This window comes from Notamacropus eugenii, chromosome 1 (genome assembly GCF_028372415.1).
Source record: "Notamacropus eugenii isolate mMacEug1 chromosome 1, mMacEug1.pri_v2, whole genome shotgun sequence".
NCBI lineage: Eukaryota > Metazoa > Chordata > Mammalia > Diprotodontia > Macropodidae > Notamacropus > Notamacropus eugenii.
Genome location: NC_092872.1, coordinates 519,767,858 through 519,784,723, shown reverse-complemented (window position 1 = coordinate 519,784,723; position 16,866 = coordinate 519,767,858). Strand labels below are relative to the sequence as shown.

General features: G+C 42.0%; 1 protein-coding gene across 16 annotated transcripts in view; it reads right to left on the bottom strand.

Annotated features, from left to right (window-relative positions):
- Positions 1 to 16,866, bottom strand: part of ZMYND8 (zinc finger MYND-type containing 8) — a 110,398-nt gene that overhangs the window by 20,615 nt on the left and 72,917 nt on the right. For all 16 annotated transcript variants that reach the window (XM_072633640.1, XM_072633642.1, XM_072633650.1 and 13 more), the window contains 2 exons: positions 11,036 to 11,188; positions 6,469 to 6,975 (listed from right to left, as the gene is read on the bottom strand). In XM_072633640.1, coding sequence (XP_072489741.1) covers positions 6,469 to 6,975; positions 11,036 to 11,188 — 660 coding nt within the window. The remainder of the gene's footprint in view (positions 1 to 6,468; positions 6,976 to 11,035; positions 11,189 to 16,866) is intronic.

The window sequence follows — 16,866 nt, the reverse complement described above, 5'->3', positions numbered from 1 at the left end:
CCATCCTTTTAAAGTTTATATCACCCCCATAAAAACATTAATATAATTATACCCAGGGAAGATTTCAGTAAGCTAAATGTTTCTGGGAAGCCAAGGAGGATGAATGGAAGCAAATTGCCTGTTTTGACTTCTGAGATAAAATGTTCTCTCCCTGTGGTTTGGCTGCAAAGCCACGTCTGTACAACCACCATTAGGGAGGCAGGCCTACTCCAAGGTGTCTCGCACCTCGCTCTCCCTTCACCAAGCAGTCCAGCCCTATTCTCTCCAGCCAGAACCATCCTGCTGCTGAACCGAGAGGTCTGAGTGTTACTCCAGGACCACCCTGCCCTCCCCCACCCACCCACACACACACTGACTTTCAGACTGGTGTTTAGCATCCTAAATGGGATATTAATACCCTTTTTCAGTCTCTTCAAAGGGCCTGGGAAGGCCAACTCTACAAATGGAGCTTCTAGCATGCAAAAATTCCTATAATTCTGTTGGTGTTCTCCAAACTGCATTTTTTAAAATCATACTCCTCTTAGGAAACCAAGTCTTAAAAAAAGACTGGCCCACCCACACAAAGGGCCAGTTGGAAATAATAATCAGTTATCTTCTGTCAACCTTTACTTGTAAATCCTAAAGCCCCCACATAAGATGCTTTACAGGGTTCACCCTCAACTGCCCAGAGCCGAAAATTAACAAGGAAAAAAAAATTGAGGCAAGCCCATCGGCATGCACAAGCCTGCCTTATCCAAAAATAACCAACTTAGTGTATGACTCCAATCCTGTACATGAAAGGCAAGCATCTGGTGAAAAGTAATTCTCTTGTATATTAACTCATTAAGCTGGAGAAATCTGCCTAGGTTAGTGATTCTTCAACTTTTTGGGCTTAGGACCCCTTTACAATCTTTAAAAAAATTATTGAGAACCCTTCTCCCAAAGAACTTGAGTTGTATCTATCAATATTTAAATGCATTCAAAATTAAAATGTTTCAGCATTATTTTGAAAAGAGTTTTAACCTCATGAACCTCCTGAAAGGGATTCAGGGACCCTACTTTGAGGACCACTGGTCTAGACGATAGATGATTCTAGGCCTAGGAGTCTATGAACTAGAGCCCAAAGAAAAGAAAGGAGAGGATGAATGATGGATTAAAGGAAGAAAGAATTCTCTTAAAGAGAATTTTTTTTCCTTCTCATTAATGGTCTCTTAATCATTAGCTATAAGAACCAATTTAACCCCTTGGAGCTTACACACACCTGCTAAATCAAAATTAAAAGTATCATTAAGTATGATGACAAAGTATAATCTAATCCTATCCATCTTAAGAATGTTCAGTAAAAAAATTATTGAAAAAGAACATTTCTAAAAATAGCATAACCCTATATGGGACTACCGCCACCACAAATCCAAGAATAAGGAGTCACAGAAGGGGGTCTGAGAGGTCATCTAATCCAACTTCCAAATTTTACAGGTGAGAAAACAGATTTTCCTTATTCTGTGGCTGTGCCTTTACAACTTAGAGAGTTCATGTAGTGGAAAGAGCACTTAAGCTAGGATCAGTCAGAAGATCTGAATTCAAATCCTGGCTCTTCACTGACCAGCTGGATGAATGTAGGGCAAATGTTTCTCTGAGGTCTTGGCACAAGGTGGTCTCCAATTTCAATCCAGTGCTACCCACTATTTCAAGATCAATTCACGTAAAAAAGGCTTTGTAATCAGAAAGTAGGTAGGATTCTTGTGACCTTTCTGGGGGGTTGAGGACCTCCTATAAGGTTTCCTTGAAGTAGGGAACTCCAGCCAACACAGATAAGCAGCTGCTCTGCAATTCATTATTAGAGAATGGTCTGTGTTAGTGGGCAGTTAAGGGACTAGGCTACAGTCACAAAGTCAGCATGTATCAGGGGTGGAACCTAAACCCAGCTCTTCCCGACTCCAAAGCTAGTTTTCTATGTACTATGGAACGTAGAATTTCTTCACATTATTCTTGTAATGAATGGTAGGTAAAGTTTCTCAGTTGCCTGGTATGATAAAATTTGAGTCCAATTACTCATTCCTCCAACAGTGACAATATCCCTATTCTTTCAAATCCCCTCACTGAATGTACTGACCATTCACAGAGGCGCAAAGATGACCACAGGTTGGCATATGAACCCCCTACAACTCTCTCCTTCCCTTTCATCTCGCTCCTACAGAAACTCCTGTCCTACACCACTTACTGGCCACACTGGATGGGGGCCACACTCCTCAGTTCAGGCACAGAGCAACACCAAGGGGAAGACTTGGTCAGGGTGAACACAGAGCTGTACCTTCATCTGTAAAATGGGGAAAATAATCTCCATCCTATCTATACTCCACAGAATTGTTAGGAAACTCAAATGTAACACTTTAAAGGGATAGAGACCAGACCTGTGATTTCACTGATAAGAGGACTCTCCTAGAAAAAGAAACCTTCTCTACCAAACATGCCACATACTGACCTAGTTTTAAAATGTAATATTATCTACATTTTATTGTGTTTTTATTTATTCTGTTAAATATTTCCCAATTACATTTTAATCTAGTTCTGTCCTTTCTTGGAAAAACTGTGGGCTGTATACAGTCTACCATGTTTGACACTTCTGACCCAGATAAGTGATATGTGCCTTTGTGGCCTCCCACCATAGCCCCGCTTCCCCCAAAGGCTTTCTGGCTCCCAAGTTCAATCTCTCTCCACTATGAAACGCCACCTCAAGCAAAACCTCAAAGCACTCTGCTGATGTTAGATGCTGTTTGCTGTTATATAAATAACAGGTAATGTTATTGTAATATAAATACTGGGTGGTGGTAGTAGCAGCGTATAAATAAGAGGTGGTGGTGGTACAGAAATGTTAGGTGTTGCTTTTGAAATGTTAGATGGCATATAAATTGTAGCTGCTGTTATTATATAAATGTTATCAGGTCTTGGGGTGTTTGTCCCTCACTCTCGAAGAAAACCAGTGACATCACAAGGGTCACATCTTGACTTGCGTGTGAATTGGACTGAAGTGAGGCTGAAATCCAGCGGCAAGACAAAGCACTGGGTGACCTTGGTCTTTCTAAATGAAGGTTTTCCCAGGTCTCAGTTCACCTGAGGCAAGGCCCATTCAGTGAGTAAGATCTGGGGAAGAACTGAGACAGCAGATGGGCCAATTCACCATCACAAAAATGTCAGTCTGAGAAGGAATGAACCTTAAAGGTTTTGGTCAAGACTGGTGTTGTAGAAATGTTGGGTGTTGTTGATGTTGGTGTGGTATAAATGGGGGTGGGGAGGAGTAACGTATCTGTGTTTGCCGTTATCGTTATGTAAGTGTGTGGTAGTAATGGTAGTAGTTGGCATATAAATGGGTGGTGGTACATAAACATTAGGTGGTGGTGGCGACGTTATCGTTTTCATCACCATCACCCAGTGACCTAATACCTCCTCCATCAATTCCCTAGAATGACACCGACTGTTACTGAACTCAGCTCATCACACCAGTCTTTTTTAACAGGCCTCTTCACATTATTCAGGCATCCAGACGTCCTTCTGAAGGTTAGTCTCAACTGTCTTTACAAAAAAATAAACAGTGTGGCCTAGTGGGAACAGTGAGAAATGTGGAGTCAGGAGACCACAGTTCACATCTGTGTGTCCTTGGGCAAATCACTTGCCTTCTCTGAGTCACACCTCTAAACGGCAGATACTGAGAGCAAGATGATCTCCGAAGGTTCCTCAGGTTTCTAAAACTCTTGTTCCAAGGTCACTTCCAAGTGAGACAGTCTGTGTTCTGGTCCAGTAGCTCTCAAACTTTTTGGTTCCAGGAGACCTCTACACTGTTAAATATTACTGAGGACCATCCCACCCTGTCCCACACACACCCCAAAGACCTACTGTTGCCATAGTCAAAATTAAAATGTATTAGTATCTTCATGAAAATAGTTTTGACCATAGAGAAAGGTTCCTGAGGACCTTCCAGAATATCACACTTATGGCCCCTTACCTTACACCCTGCATGGTACCTTGGAATAGACAGATGGAGAAAGATATAGATAAATCTATTATTAAATATTTTCTGTGTGCCAGGGACACTGTTAAAAGTAAAAGAAACTGATGCTGAAATTCATCAAGGTTTGCTACGAGGATTCCAAAGTGCCATCTGGTGAGATGGCCTCCATCTCCCAGCTTCCAATCTCTCCTGTCTTCAATCTGTTCTCTACACAACAATGCAGGCAATGACTACAATCAGGTAAAGGAAAACAACCTCAAAGAAACACAAGAAGCAGTGACCAATCCCAACTTGTGAGAACTGATGATGAAGCAGCTTTGGACCTCTCAACAGAGAAAAGTGAAGGCTTACATTTCCAGACACCAACAATGTGTAAATTAAGTGGACTTGTCTACACTTATCTGTTACAAATGAGAGCTCTCATTTTTTGAAGGGGGGGGAAGAAAAAGGAGGGTTGTGATGCCCACCCCAAGGAAAAAAAAGGGTAAAGAAAAAAGTGTTAAAAATAATTTTCAAATACACAAGAAAGAACTACAAAAGGGAACAGGGCAGCTATTAAGCTACACATGGCTTTAAAGTGCACTAAGATTTTTGGAAAACCCATCCTTTTTAGAAACATGCTGTAGGTAATACTTATGGCTGTATACAGAATCCTCTTTTTCTATCCTTCGTATATGGAAATGTTCGTGTTTGTGGATGTTCCTCAGGTCAATGATTTTTTTAAGAAGATGAAAATGACAAAGCAGCTGGAAATTACAAACAGCAAGGAAAACCTTAGCATGTTTAAATATGGGGCAGAGAACAACACAAGAACACATGCCCTTTATACTTTACTGCTGAGGGAATGCACTCTGACTGGGGACCACAGTTAAAGGGCAGACAAAAACAATGAGAATGCTGCTAGGAGACAAATTTCTATGTGACCAGAACAAAAACTGTGGATACAGGTTAAAAATAACTGGTGATCTCTCTGGCTGGGTGGATGGAGCCTGGGCTCCAAGCCTAGCTCAGTCGTGCTCCATTACCCCATTGGTAAAAAGGAGGGGACTAGGCTACATGATCTGCGAAGCCCCTTCCAGATCTACAAACCGAATAACTCTGTGACTAGTTGTGTGGCTTTAGGCAAAATAACCATTCTGTCCTCATCTACAAAAATAAAGATAAGAGCTGTCTTCCCTACCTCATAGGGCTAGAGTGAGGATCAAAGGAGAGAACTCCACCACTACAGTATCTCTAATATCGGAACCTTTTTCTCACCCCTCGCTGTAACAGAGGACAAGTATAATAGTCTCTGAGTGTCCAGTCTCTCCCCTCTCCAATCCATTAGCTCCAATCCACATAGCTATCAAATTGCTACTCTCCAAACAAAAGTTCAACTAGGTTGCTCCTCCACTCGAAAATCTTCAGTGGCTCCCTACTGCCTCAAGAGTAAAACACAAAGGTGTTAGCCTGACTTGGGTCCAGAATATAGCTCACTCCTCATGTTGATGGTCTAATTTCATAATACTCCCCTTTAAGCACTCTCAGTTCTAGTCAATCTCACCTAGGAGTCATTTCCCTCTACATAACAACATACCATCTTCTGCATCTGTGCCTAGGCATAAGTAGTCTCCCATGTCTGCATGAATTCCCCACTTCATCATAATTATTTCTGTACACTTGGTATCTTCCTACTCAACTCTGCTGCACCTCCCCACCAGCTGCCTTGTCCAGCTAGGGATGATTCCATCCTGAGTTCTTCTCGCCAGTAGGTGACCCTAGGTGTCCCTAGCCAAGGTCACCATTTTGGGAGGTGTGTGCAGTCAAGATGTTCCACTTTACATTGTCCTCCACCTCTTTTACCAGCTGCCCTATCCACTCCCCAAACTCCCCAGATTCTCTTTATAATTTATCTTGCTCCATTAGAACCTGAGATATTTGAGAGAAAGGGCCATCTTGCTTAGCTATTTTTGTATTCCCAGAATTTAGCACAGTGCCTGGCACATTAACAGTCTCTCCTACCCATCTACATCTGGCTGTCTACCCCTAGTAGGAAATAAATTCCTTGATGAGAAGGGGGAAAGGGAACAATCATTTATGAAGCCCGTACTGTATGCCAGGCACTATGCTAAGCATTTTATAATTATCTTATTTGATTCTCACAACTATCTTATGAGGTAGGTGCTAAAACTATTCTCACTTTGCAGTTGAGGAAACAGAGGCAGACAGAAATTAAGTGACTTGCCCTATGTCCCACAGCTAGTAAGTGTCGAAGGCTGGATTTGAACTCAGATCTTCCTGATGCGAGGCCAATGCTCTATCCACGGCACCACTTCACTGAGGGGAGGAAGCAATTCATCTTTATGTATTCCTAGCACCCAGAACACAATGCCCTGCACATAGTGTTTACCAAATATCCAATGAATCAAACTGAATTAAATAACCCCCATGTACAAGATGGGCAAGATACCAAATGAGAACATCCTGAAACTGATAGAGCTCACCCTCTTGTTTAGCAGGGGGTTCCTTGGACTCCTTCTTGCTCTTCCGTCCCTCTCTCCCAGAGTGATCTTCTCCAAGATCTATGACAAGTTCACTCTCTGAATCAGAGTCCAGACCTAAATGTACCGTAGGGGAATCTGTCTCATCTTTGCCTTTAACTTTCTCTTTCACAGGATGGGGCAAAGTCTTGACTTTTTCTGAAAAATCCTTCTCAGGATCTGCAGTGGACTTTTCTTTGCCCACAGGGTCTGATTTTTCAGTGGAGGGAGATGTGCTTTTCAAATCTTCTTTGATTTCCACCGGAGTGGGAGGTTTGGGCTTTTTTTTCAAGGCAGCGGAATCTTTCTCCGTCCGGCTACTTTCTTTGTCCTCTGTCTCCTCCTGTTCAACCTTAGTCTTCTGTTCATCATCACTGAGGTACTCACTGTCACTCGAGTCAGATTTCTCTGAATCTTCTGAATCACTGTGCTCTACTGCCGTATAAACATCTTCCGAGATTTCATTTATTCCTAAATGGGAAGGAGAAAAATCAGTGCGTGCTGTATTCATGAATCAAGAAAAGAACACTTCACCACTGTGACCACCACACAAGCATTGTCCATGTCAAACGTTAAAAAGGAAACTAGATTCTGATTATGAATAGGTAGCATGATGTGATAAGAACAGTGAGCTGAGGTCTTGAGTTCAAGTCATACCATCACGGAATGTAAGAGCATCTTGGTAGCTACCTACCTTAACCCATACCTCAAAGAAATCTCCTTGGTTTCACAAAAACCTGGGAAGACTTGTATGAACTGATGCAAAGTGAAGTGAGTAGAGCCATGGTAATAACAGTAACCACACTGTAAGCCTCAGTAACTGATCAATCTGATGGCCAAACAGTTTCAAAGGACTCATGATGAAATATGCTATCCATGTCCACAAAATAAAAAAAATAATAATGGACCCAGAGGAAAGACTGCAGTATATTTTCTTCTCTTTTTTTTCTTTTTTTGAACATGGTTAATGCAAGAATTTGTCTTACATAACTATATATATTAGCAATGGGTTTTGTTTTCTTGCCTTCTTGAGTGGGAAAGGAGAAGGGGAAAGAGAGAATTCAGAACTGAAAATAAAACAAAAATGTAAAAAGACAAAAAATACCCACCAATACATACTTAACAAGTGGCCAGCTAGCTTCTACTGGAAAACCTCCAAGAAGGGGAAGCCCCCAACATCCAAGGCATCCATTCCACTTTTGGGTAACTCTGATAATCAGGAAGTTTTCTCTAATATCAAGTCTTTTATAACATCCACCCACTGCTCCTAATTTTAGCCTTTGAGGCCAAACAGAACTCTTGTCTCTCCTCCACATCAGAGTCTGTCATACTTAGAGCCCTTTGGAGTCTCCTCCAAGCTAAACATGCCCAGTTTCTTCCACCAATCTTCATGTGGTATGGACCCAAGGCCCTGCACCATCCTAGCTGCCTACCTCTGCATCTTCCCAACCTTTATCAACTTTACTCTTCCTTTCTTGAAACCTTGGCTTTCTTGAGTGCAAAACGGAATACTGCAAGAACTACCACCTTACAGTGTTACTGCAAAGAATGCCTTCTGTGAAGCTGTATTCTGCATAGAATTTCATGTAAACCTATTTTCTCCTCTGTTGGAGTGTTGAGAATCCTTGAGAGCTGGGATCATCTCATTCTATATATTTATATACAGGTAGGTGGTACAGTAGAATGGCGACTTTGGATTCAGAAGACCCAAGTTCAAATTCTGCCTTAGACAGTTACAAGCTGTATAACACCAAGCAAGTCACTCAATGTTGCTGAACATCAGTTTTCTCGTCTGTAAAACGGGGACAGTCACAGCCCCTGTCTTCTAGGGCTGCTGTGAGAAGCAAATGAGATAATATTTGTAAAGTAACCTAGAAGGGCTATATGAATGCTAGACATGACTATTATTATTAATTACCCCCAGTGCCTAGCACATAGCAGGTATTTGATGAAATCTTATTGATTTAAGTAAGAATCTAAGAATCATAAAAGTTTAGGCACTAAAAGAAATTCTACTGATCATCCAGCTTAAACCTCTCATTTTATAGGGAGAGAAACTGAGGTTCAGGAAAGGGAAGTAATTTGTTAGATTTGCATAGTCCATAGAAAGGAGGTGACTTGCTCAGGGTCACCCAGATGGTTAGGAACAAAACCCAGGTCTCCTGGCTCACTGTGGCTGTTCTGTGAGCCCATGTATATCAGAAAAGTGATAGGGGTCTCCTTATAACCATGACAATGCCTCCCTTTGACCCATGGGCATCCAATGTTCAACATCATCTGAGACCCATTCTGGGGCACATGCATAAAGTTCTACACTGTTAGCCCTAACACTTTTTTAGTCACCGATTCAGGAAGTCTTCCCTGAGTAACTACCAGGTATAAAACTAGAGGATCTGGCATGTAATAAGTGCTCAATAAATGCTTACTGACTTGAAGTGATTCAACTTGTCAGTTATGATGAGTCTGAGGTGGCCAATACAGGAATACACTGTGCAGGATTTCACATACATACTTGCTGTCATATTGTTGCCTTAACAATTGGTAGAGCAAGAGAGGGGGAATTTGGAACTCAAAAATGTTTTTTAAATGAATGCTGAAAACAAATTTTTTTGAAAATTGATGAATATAGGGGAAATACAGGAAATATGGGGAAATATATATCTGCACTAATATAAATATACATTTATACAAACAAGTTATATTTGTATAAAATATAAATATATATTTGCATAAATATACATTATATTTACATAAAATATAAATATATATTTATACAAATTTGTGCAAATATATTTATATAAATTATATTTGTATAAAATATAAATTACATTTATATAAAATAGAAATATATATTTATATAAATGCAGGTACAAACCTAAATATCCAGCGATTTAAATACGTATGGTTAAATCCAAGGCAGTTAGGGAGGCCGTTAGTTATTGGATTCAGGGAAGGCTACATGCAGAAGATGATGCTTGAGCTGCTAAAAAAAGACAGCTCGTCTAAATGTCTTCTTAAGGTTTCTTAGAACCCTCATCAGTGGCTTCAAAATGTTTATCCCTTACTTCTTTCTCTCTCACTGCCAGCCCCCAACCTATGATAGAGATTAGATAGATAGATACATACATACATATGTCTTTGTTATATCCCTCATTAGAACATAAGCCCTTTTTCCAGGAGGGATTGTTTCTTTCTATTTGCATTCTCAGTTTCTAATACATTGTAGGTCTGATGACCCACTGATCTAGTCCAATGTCCCATCCCCATTTTGCAACCAAGGAAATGGAAGCCCAATGGGTCAAGTTTTCCAGGGTCATAAGGTTACAGGTGGCAGGGTTGGGTCTTGAACCCAGATCCTCTTATCTTTGAGCACTGAATAAAAATTCTTAAGATTTAGACTCAGAACTGGAAGAGACCTTTGGAAGCAACCTAGTCTAACTTCCCCCCATCTAATTTTACAGAAGGGGAAACTGAAGCTCACAGAGATTAGGTGACTTGCCCATGATCACAGAGCTGTGTCAGAGGCATGGCTTGAATCCAGGTCTTCCTCATTCCACAGCCAGTACTCAATGCACCACACCACACTCTGACCATTTGTTGAAGTGTGGCAGGAAAATACTGGGGCAGACTTGTTGTTTGTCCTTGTTTTCAAAGAGGACCAATGATACTGATGTCTTAATTGGTGTGTGAATTGAATTAAAGCGATGCAGAGTTGTGCCAAGTCATCGACTTCATTCTCTCTTCCAAAGTCATCGAAGGCCAGTGGCAAGACCAAAGTCAAGAAGACTGGCAATGGTTCAGGATGCACTGGATGACCTTGGCATCTTTGATGTCTGACCAAGCTCTAAATATATTCCATATCACCTGCTTCATCCTCCTTTATAGCCGTTGGAATAAACTGGTCCCATTGGCCCAGTCTGCTGGGGGAAGTCTTCACATGCCTGGGATAAACATCCCCCCAGCTCACTGATGGGTTTGAGGTTTGTCGGTTACCCTCAACCAAGTTTAGCTCCTTTCCCAAGATGGTTTTCCTGGGGTGTTACTGCCTCATATGCTACAGCTTCTTGGAGCCAAAGATGAGGGGGCTGGGTGACTTGTGGACACCAAAGGTGGATGAGCAGCCCTCCCACCAGAGGTACTAGTTCTTCCGAACACCCCATACACCCCGGGACAGATTTATGATCTAATAAACAGACCAGACTGGAAGCAGAGGACTGAGCAAAAGGATAGTATTCAATGCCAAGTACATATTGTTGCTAAGATACTGGCATAGAAAACCCTGAGCTGATAAGGTTTTAAAAAGAATAACAATCTTCCTAGAAGAAAGCTTTCTCTGTATGTTAAGTGGCTCTCAGCTAAAGAATAACCCATCCATAGTTTGGATCAAATTATCTTCTTGTATAATTATTAACCAAAGGCTGACAAATAATTGACCACAGAGGAAATCCACTTGAGTGAAAACCTAACCTCTGGCTCTTAAGAGAAACCAGCTTCACCCTAGAACCCATTTTGATCCGTGGCCAGGACATACCTAATTGTGCTTTGCAGCTCTCTATGGTCTTGTCGAGGTTAAGCTGGAACCGGCTTCGAATCTGCCGTTTGGGTGAAATGAGGGGCACAGGGGCTGCCTGCTGCTGAACGGACTCACTCAGTTCTTTCAGGTCCATATCCACTTTGCTCCGATCTGAAAGACATCGTATCATACAGTTACTTAACCCTAAATTACTTTGCAACTTCACCAGCAGTGCTCAGTACCACTGGCACCACTAAAGAACTCCAGCAAAATAAATTTAGAGCAGATCGAGAATTAGAGAATTAAATTATATTCCATATTTGTACCATCCTCTTAAAGACACATAAAACTATCAAGAAAGAAATGTATTTCAAGGTGCTCAAATTCAAACAAGTCCTAACAAATTAATCAATCAACCTATATTAAGCATCTACTAAGTACCAGGCACCGGCCTTACATTTACTTATTATCCCACTTGATGCTCACAACCACCCCTGGAGGCAGATGCGACTATTATCGTCATTTTACAGATAAGGAAACTAAGGTTAAGTCACTTGCCCAGGATCACACAGCTGTTAAGTGTCTAAGGCTGGATTTGAACTCCAGGTCGATACTCTATCCACCGTGTCACCTAATTTCCTCCTGACTCCAGGTTAAGAACTAACTACTGCTACTCTAACTCCTCAATTTTATGTATTAAGAAAAGTGAGTAATAAGTGCCAAATGAGTTCCCCAAGGTCAAAATGGCCCATGCCAGGTCTCCTGCCTACTGGTACAGCCTTCCTTGTTCTAAAGAACGTTGTTAGCCAGTCTATCCAATTACCCAAGGATTCTCTAATATGTTATTAAAAAACAAAAAAGGGGGATGGAAAGAAGACTGAAAAGATTCTAGTTGGGCCTCTCAAAGTCCTGTCTACCAAAGACCTCCTCAGGGCTTTCCCTTACCTAAACAATAAGGCCAAAACCCAGCATCAATTCTCCTCCATAGACTACCCAGGGGAACTCTCCAGGCTCCAAAACTTCTCAAGGCTCTCAAAGAAGAGATCTGATCATTTCATCCCTCCCTACATGCCCTCCCTCACCCCTGAAAAAGATCAACTGGCAGCTTGATGAATGAAGTTTTGGACTAACTATCCAAGGAGAATTGGGAAATAAGAGAACCAGGTTTAAACAAGACCTGTGCAGCCTTGGGCAAAATGGGGGGGGGGGGGGCAGGTTTTTTTTTCTGTAAAATAAGAGAATTGGACTAGATCAAATATTCATGAATTTTCTATGAGTCAGACTCTTTTGGCAGCTTGATGAAACCTATGAACACCATCTCTGAAAAGGTGCTGCCTACAGTGATCATTGAAAAAAAGTTTCCATTAGAAGTTAGTGAAAATAAAGGTGTAATTTTTTTTTCCCCTTCCATATACATGGACCCCTAGATCAGATGGTCCTAAGATCCTAGCTCTAGAATTCTCTTCTGTCTGCTAGAACATCCAATGTTCTACAGTCCCTGTGAGCTTTGTCCCTCTATGTTCTGGGACTTCTGGTTCCTGGGCTCTATGATTCTAAGCAGGGAGCACCAGCATTTATGAGAGCTTTCAGGCATTATATGGAGCAGAAGCCTCTCTTTAATCCCCAAATGACCCAAGAGTCCTCAGCCCAAGTGCCATCGCCCTCCCCCTACTAGCCACTCTCAGCATACTCCATACTCTGTCCTTGTTCCTTGCCTACAATTTGCACTGTTGCTCTGTGCCCAATCCAAACTACTAGAAAAGTCCTAGCTCACCTGCTTCTCCTAAGATCACCTGGGAATTCTGAACCATAAACTGGTCCATCACCATCTCCAGTTCACCATACACTCCTCTGAACAAAGCTCTTCCCCACCTGGTGGGCACCCTCTCTCTACTTAGCCCACCAGCTTGTTCCTAAGACATCAGATCCGCCATTCCCAGAGTCAGAAGACCTAATTAGATTGAGAGCTGGAGGCACCTCAGACTTTATCAGGTCCAACACTTTCATTTTACAGGTGAGGAAAATAAGGCCCAAAGAAGTTAATTCATTGGCTGGAGGTCACACAGCTGGTCCTAACTCTCATTACAGCACTCTCACCATTACATCCCACTTCCTCTCATGAAGGTGTGAGTCATGATGAAAGTGCTTTATAACCCTAAAATGCTACAAGAATGGGAACTACTATTGTTGTCCTTATCTCATCATTAATCTCCACTCTTCCACAGAAAGTCTTTTCTAACTCATACAGCTCATAGTACATTTCATTATAAAGGATATTCTGACCTTTAAGAAACTTAACAGTTTTAGATTAGCAAAGGACATTGGCTGGAAAGCATTCATCAGAAATAGCAAACTCTATTTTAAGAGTGAACTTTTGACTTAACCCTGAAATACAAAAAAGCTACGTTAGGAAAAAATCACAAAGAATGGAGGGGAAGTAACTGATGTGGCCCAAGGGAGAGGAGGATTCTCACCACAGTAAGGAAACTGAGGCAGCTAGATGTCACAATAGACTTGGAGTCAGGAAGACCTGAGTTCAAACCCATCCTCAGACACTTATAAGCTGTGTGATTCTGGCCAAGTAATTTAAGTCTACCTCAGTTTCCGGATAATTTTACCACCTACCTCCCAACACTGTCTACTTCAATTTCCTCATCTACAAAGTGGAGATAAGAATTATCACCTGCCTCCCACTTGTCTACCTCAGTTTCCTCACCTGTAAAATGGGGATAGTTATAGCACCCAATTCCCAGCATTGCCTTCCTCAGTTTCCTCATCTGTAACACAGGGATAACAGCACCCACCTCCAAACACTTGTGAGGATCAAATGAGATGACATCTGTAATTCACTCTGCAAACTTTAAGGCGCATATGAACGCTAGCTATCACTATAACTGTTGCTACTGTTGTCATTCTATTATATTCATCCTTCCAAAGCCTCCCAAAGGCATCTACCCGGAGAAGCGGGCAAAAAGAAAGCTTATTAGTTCCCCCGTCAAGACTCCCTTGAGGACGACCTTCCCAGCAGCTCTTCCCCCCCACTTGAAATGGGCCAGGTCTTCTTCTTGCCAAGTTTTCCCTTGCAGATGTGGCCTCTCCTAATCAATCAATCAGCAGCTCCCCAACCCTATCCTGTCTGCAACACCCACCTGACCCTATGACACTCTGGGATCAAGCCCTTGTTGCCAACTATTTCATTCTAATTCAACAGTGATCAGTTCAGCTTCCATTCCAAGTGGAAACAGAGAACCCCAGAATACACCTCTTCTAGCCCCACCCACAACACCCATACTCTGGAGAAAGCTCCAAGGCTTCATGACAGGATGATGAATAAGTGTAATAGCTGGTGTAGAGGACAAGCCTGCTCAGGAGACCCCTGAGAGAGAGAGTTCTACCCACCAATGCACTGCTCTCCAAAGCTCTTCCTGACCTCCTTCAATGGCCAGGATGGAAACCAGGAAAGAAGCTTATCTTAAGGATACACGCCCACTGACACTCCTCTAACAAACCAGAAAGGGTCATCTCTGCCTCAAGGGTCTTGCTTTTTCAACAGGTCAATGAAAAGCCTCCCTCAAACAGCAGATGAACAAACCCAGAGGAATTCACAGGACTAAACCACATTCCATTCACTTAAGGTCAGCAACCCTGATAGGCTCTCAGGGCAGAAAGGCAACTTTGGATCTCAGTGCTAATGAACTGCTGAGTTTAGTTTAACCAAAGGTAAACAGCTACAAGATAAGAGGCCAGATTAGAAGCCGGCCAAAGGGAAAAGGGATTAATTTTGTACCATATTACAGTCACTTAAAAAATGAACAGTAAGAAAAGTTCATATATATGGCAACCACAGAATATCAGGGATGGAGAAAGGGGGGAAGGACATAATAGAGTGCCTACTATGTGCTAAGTGCTTGTTTAACAACATTATCTTGTTTGATCCTCAAAAGAACCTTGGGAGGTGAGAGCTAACATTATACTCATTTTACAGTTGAGGAAACTGAGGCAAACATAAATGATGTGACTTGTCCAGAAGGGTCACAGAGCTAGTGAATGTCGGAGGATGGCTCTGAACTCAGGTCTTCCTGACTCTATGACAAGTACTCTAACATACTGCACCATCAGCTGCAGAGGTGATCCCTGGAGATCTGAGGCAATCCCATCATTGGATAGAGGAGGAAACTGAGACACACAGAAAGGAAGAGAACTGCCCAAGTTCATACCAGAGATAGAACCAGAACTAGCCTACCCCATCCCTCCTACCCCATCACGCTCATCGTGTTACAGGGGTAAAAACAGAGTCTTCAAAGAGGGGAAATAACTTGCCCCAGGTCACATGTAGCACGGTCAGGGTTCCAAGGCTTACTCTAATGCTCCATGCTGCCTGTTCTGACATGCAGGAACTCAACTTGAGATCTGCTGATTGACAGTCAGACACATTATCTGGTGTACTACCAGCCTCCCCTCCAAGGGGGTTTACTTTCCTGTCTCTCAGGTCTGGTACAATAAGCAAACAAGGGTCTACACCCTGGGACTTCCTGGAGTCTCTCCCAGCTCCCTAAGAGATTTTCTCAAACTCTTCCCAATGTCCATCCAAATCCACTGTAGGATGGCCACCAACGAGAGGTCTGTGGCACAGAAGAGAGGGTACCTTTGGCCTGAAGTCAGAAGACTCAAGTTTTAGCCCATTCTCAATACTTATATGTCTTCAACAAGTCAGTCCAGAGGAGAAAGTTTCATCATGGGGTAGAAAGACTGTAGAATCTGGAATTAGCAAGTGTCGGCTCGAACCCTGGATTGTGCCTCTTAGCACAAATCAATCCTCCTCTCTGAGCCTTCAGGGTCTGGGACTAGATAATGACTAAGAACCTATGACCTCTCTCAGCCTCAGTGTCATTACCTGTAAAATGGGGATAAAAAAATAATCATCCCACGCATCTCACATATAGATGCGTACCTATATACTTATCCATATGCATCTATTTACAGACATACATACACAGACATATACATTATAGACCTGCATATATAATAAACACACCTATGTATGTATATGTGTGTGTGTGTGTGTGATACAGGTATAAATAAATAAAATGTGTATACATGTGTAAACATTCTTATTCTAGAACACCAACCCAGACTCAGCTCAGTTCAACAACTGAATTGATTAACAACTCAAGAGACTGTCCACCTACCCAACAAAACCCTCAAAGGCAAATCAATCATTACAGAAAATCCAGAAGTGTTGCCAAACCAAAAGAGTCTTTGGCCTTTGTGCTTCAGGTGGGCCTCCCACCTATCTGAAGGACAAAAAGAAAATCCTTCCCACCAATATGACTTTTATCCAGATGAAAAGGCCCACTGAGTCATAGGTGGCAAAGGACCATAGGAACCTGCTTCTACCACACAAATGGTACAGAAAAAATGTCAATGTGGGTGTTGTTCCACCCCCACCATGGCCTTTAAAAAAATTGTTTCTTTTCTTTAGTTGGACAAAAAATAGAAAAGAGTGGGAATCACAGTGGGTTGGCAGAAATAACATTGTCAGGAAAATGAGGGTTTTCTAAACCTGGCCAGAAGGACCCCTATTTATTCAAGGACAGAATCGGAAGACAGTTATTCTTAGGCAGCAAGACAACCACGTTCATTTTCAGATTCTACCAGCCAGTGCCCCACCAAGAGATAAAACTTGGATCCCAGTGATATCTTAGAAGGAAGAACAAACATGAAAAGATCTGACTCTTCCAAATCACTGGAAATTCAAATCTCTCCCCCCTAGGGTTCATAGAAGTTTCCTCCATAAATTAAAGGGACAACTAGATTATCGCTAACAATCATGCCAGCCACAATCATAA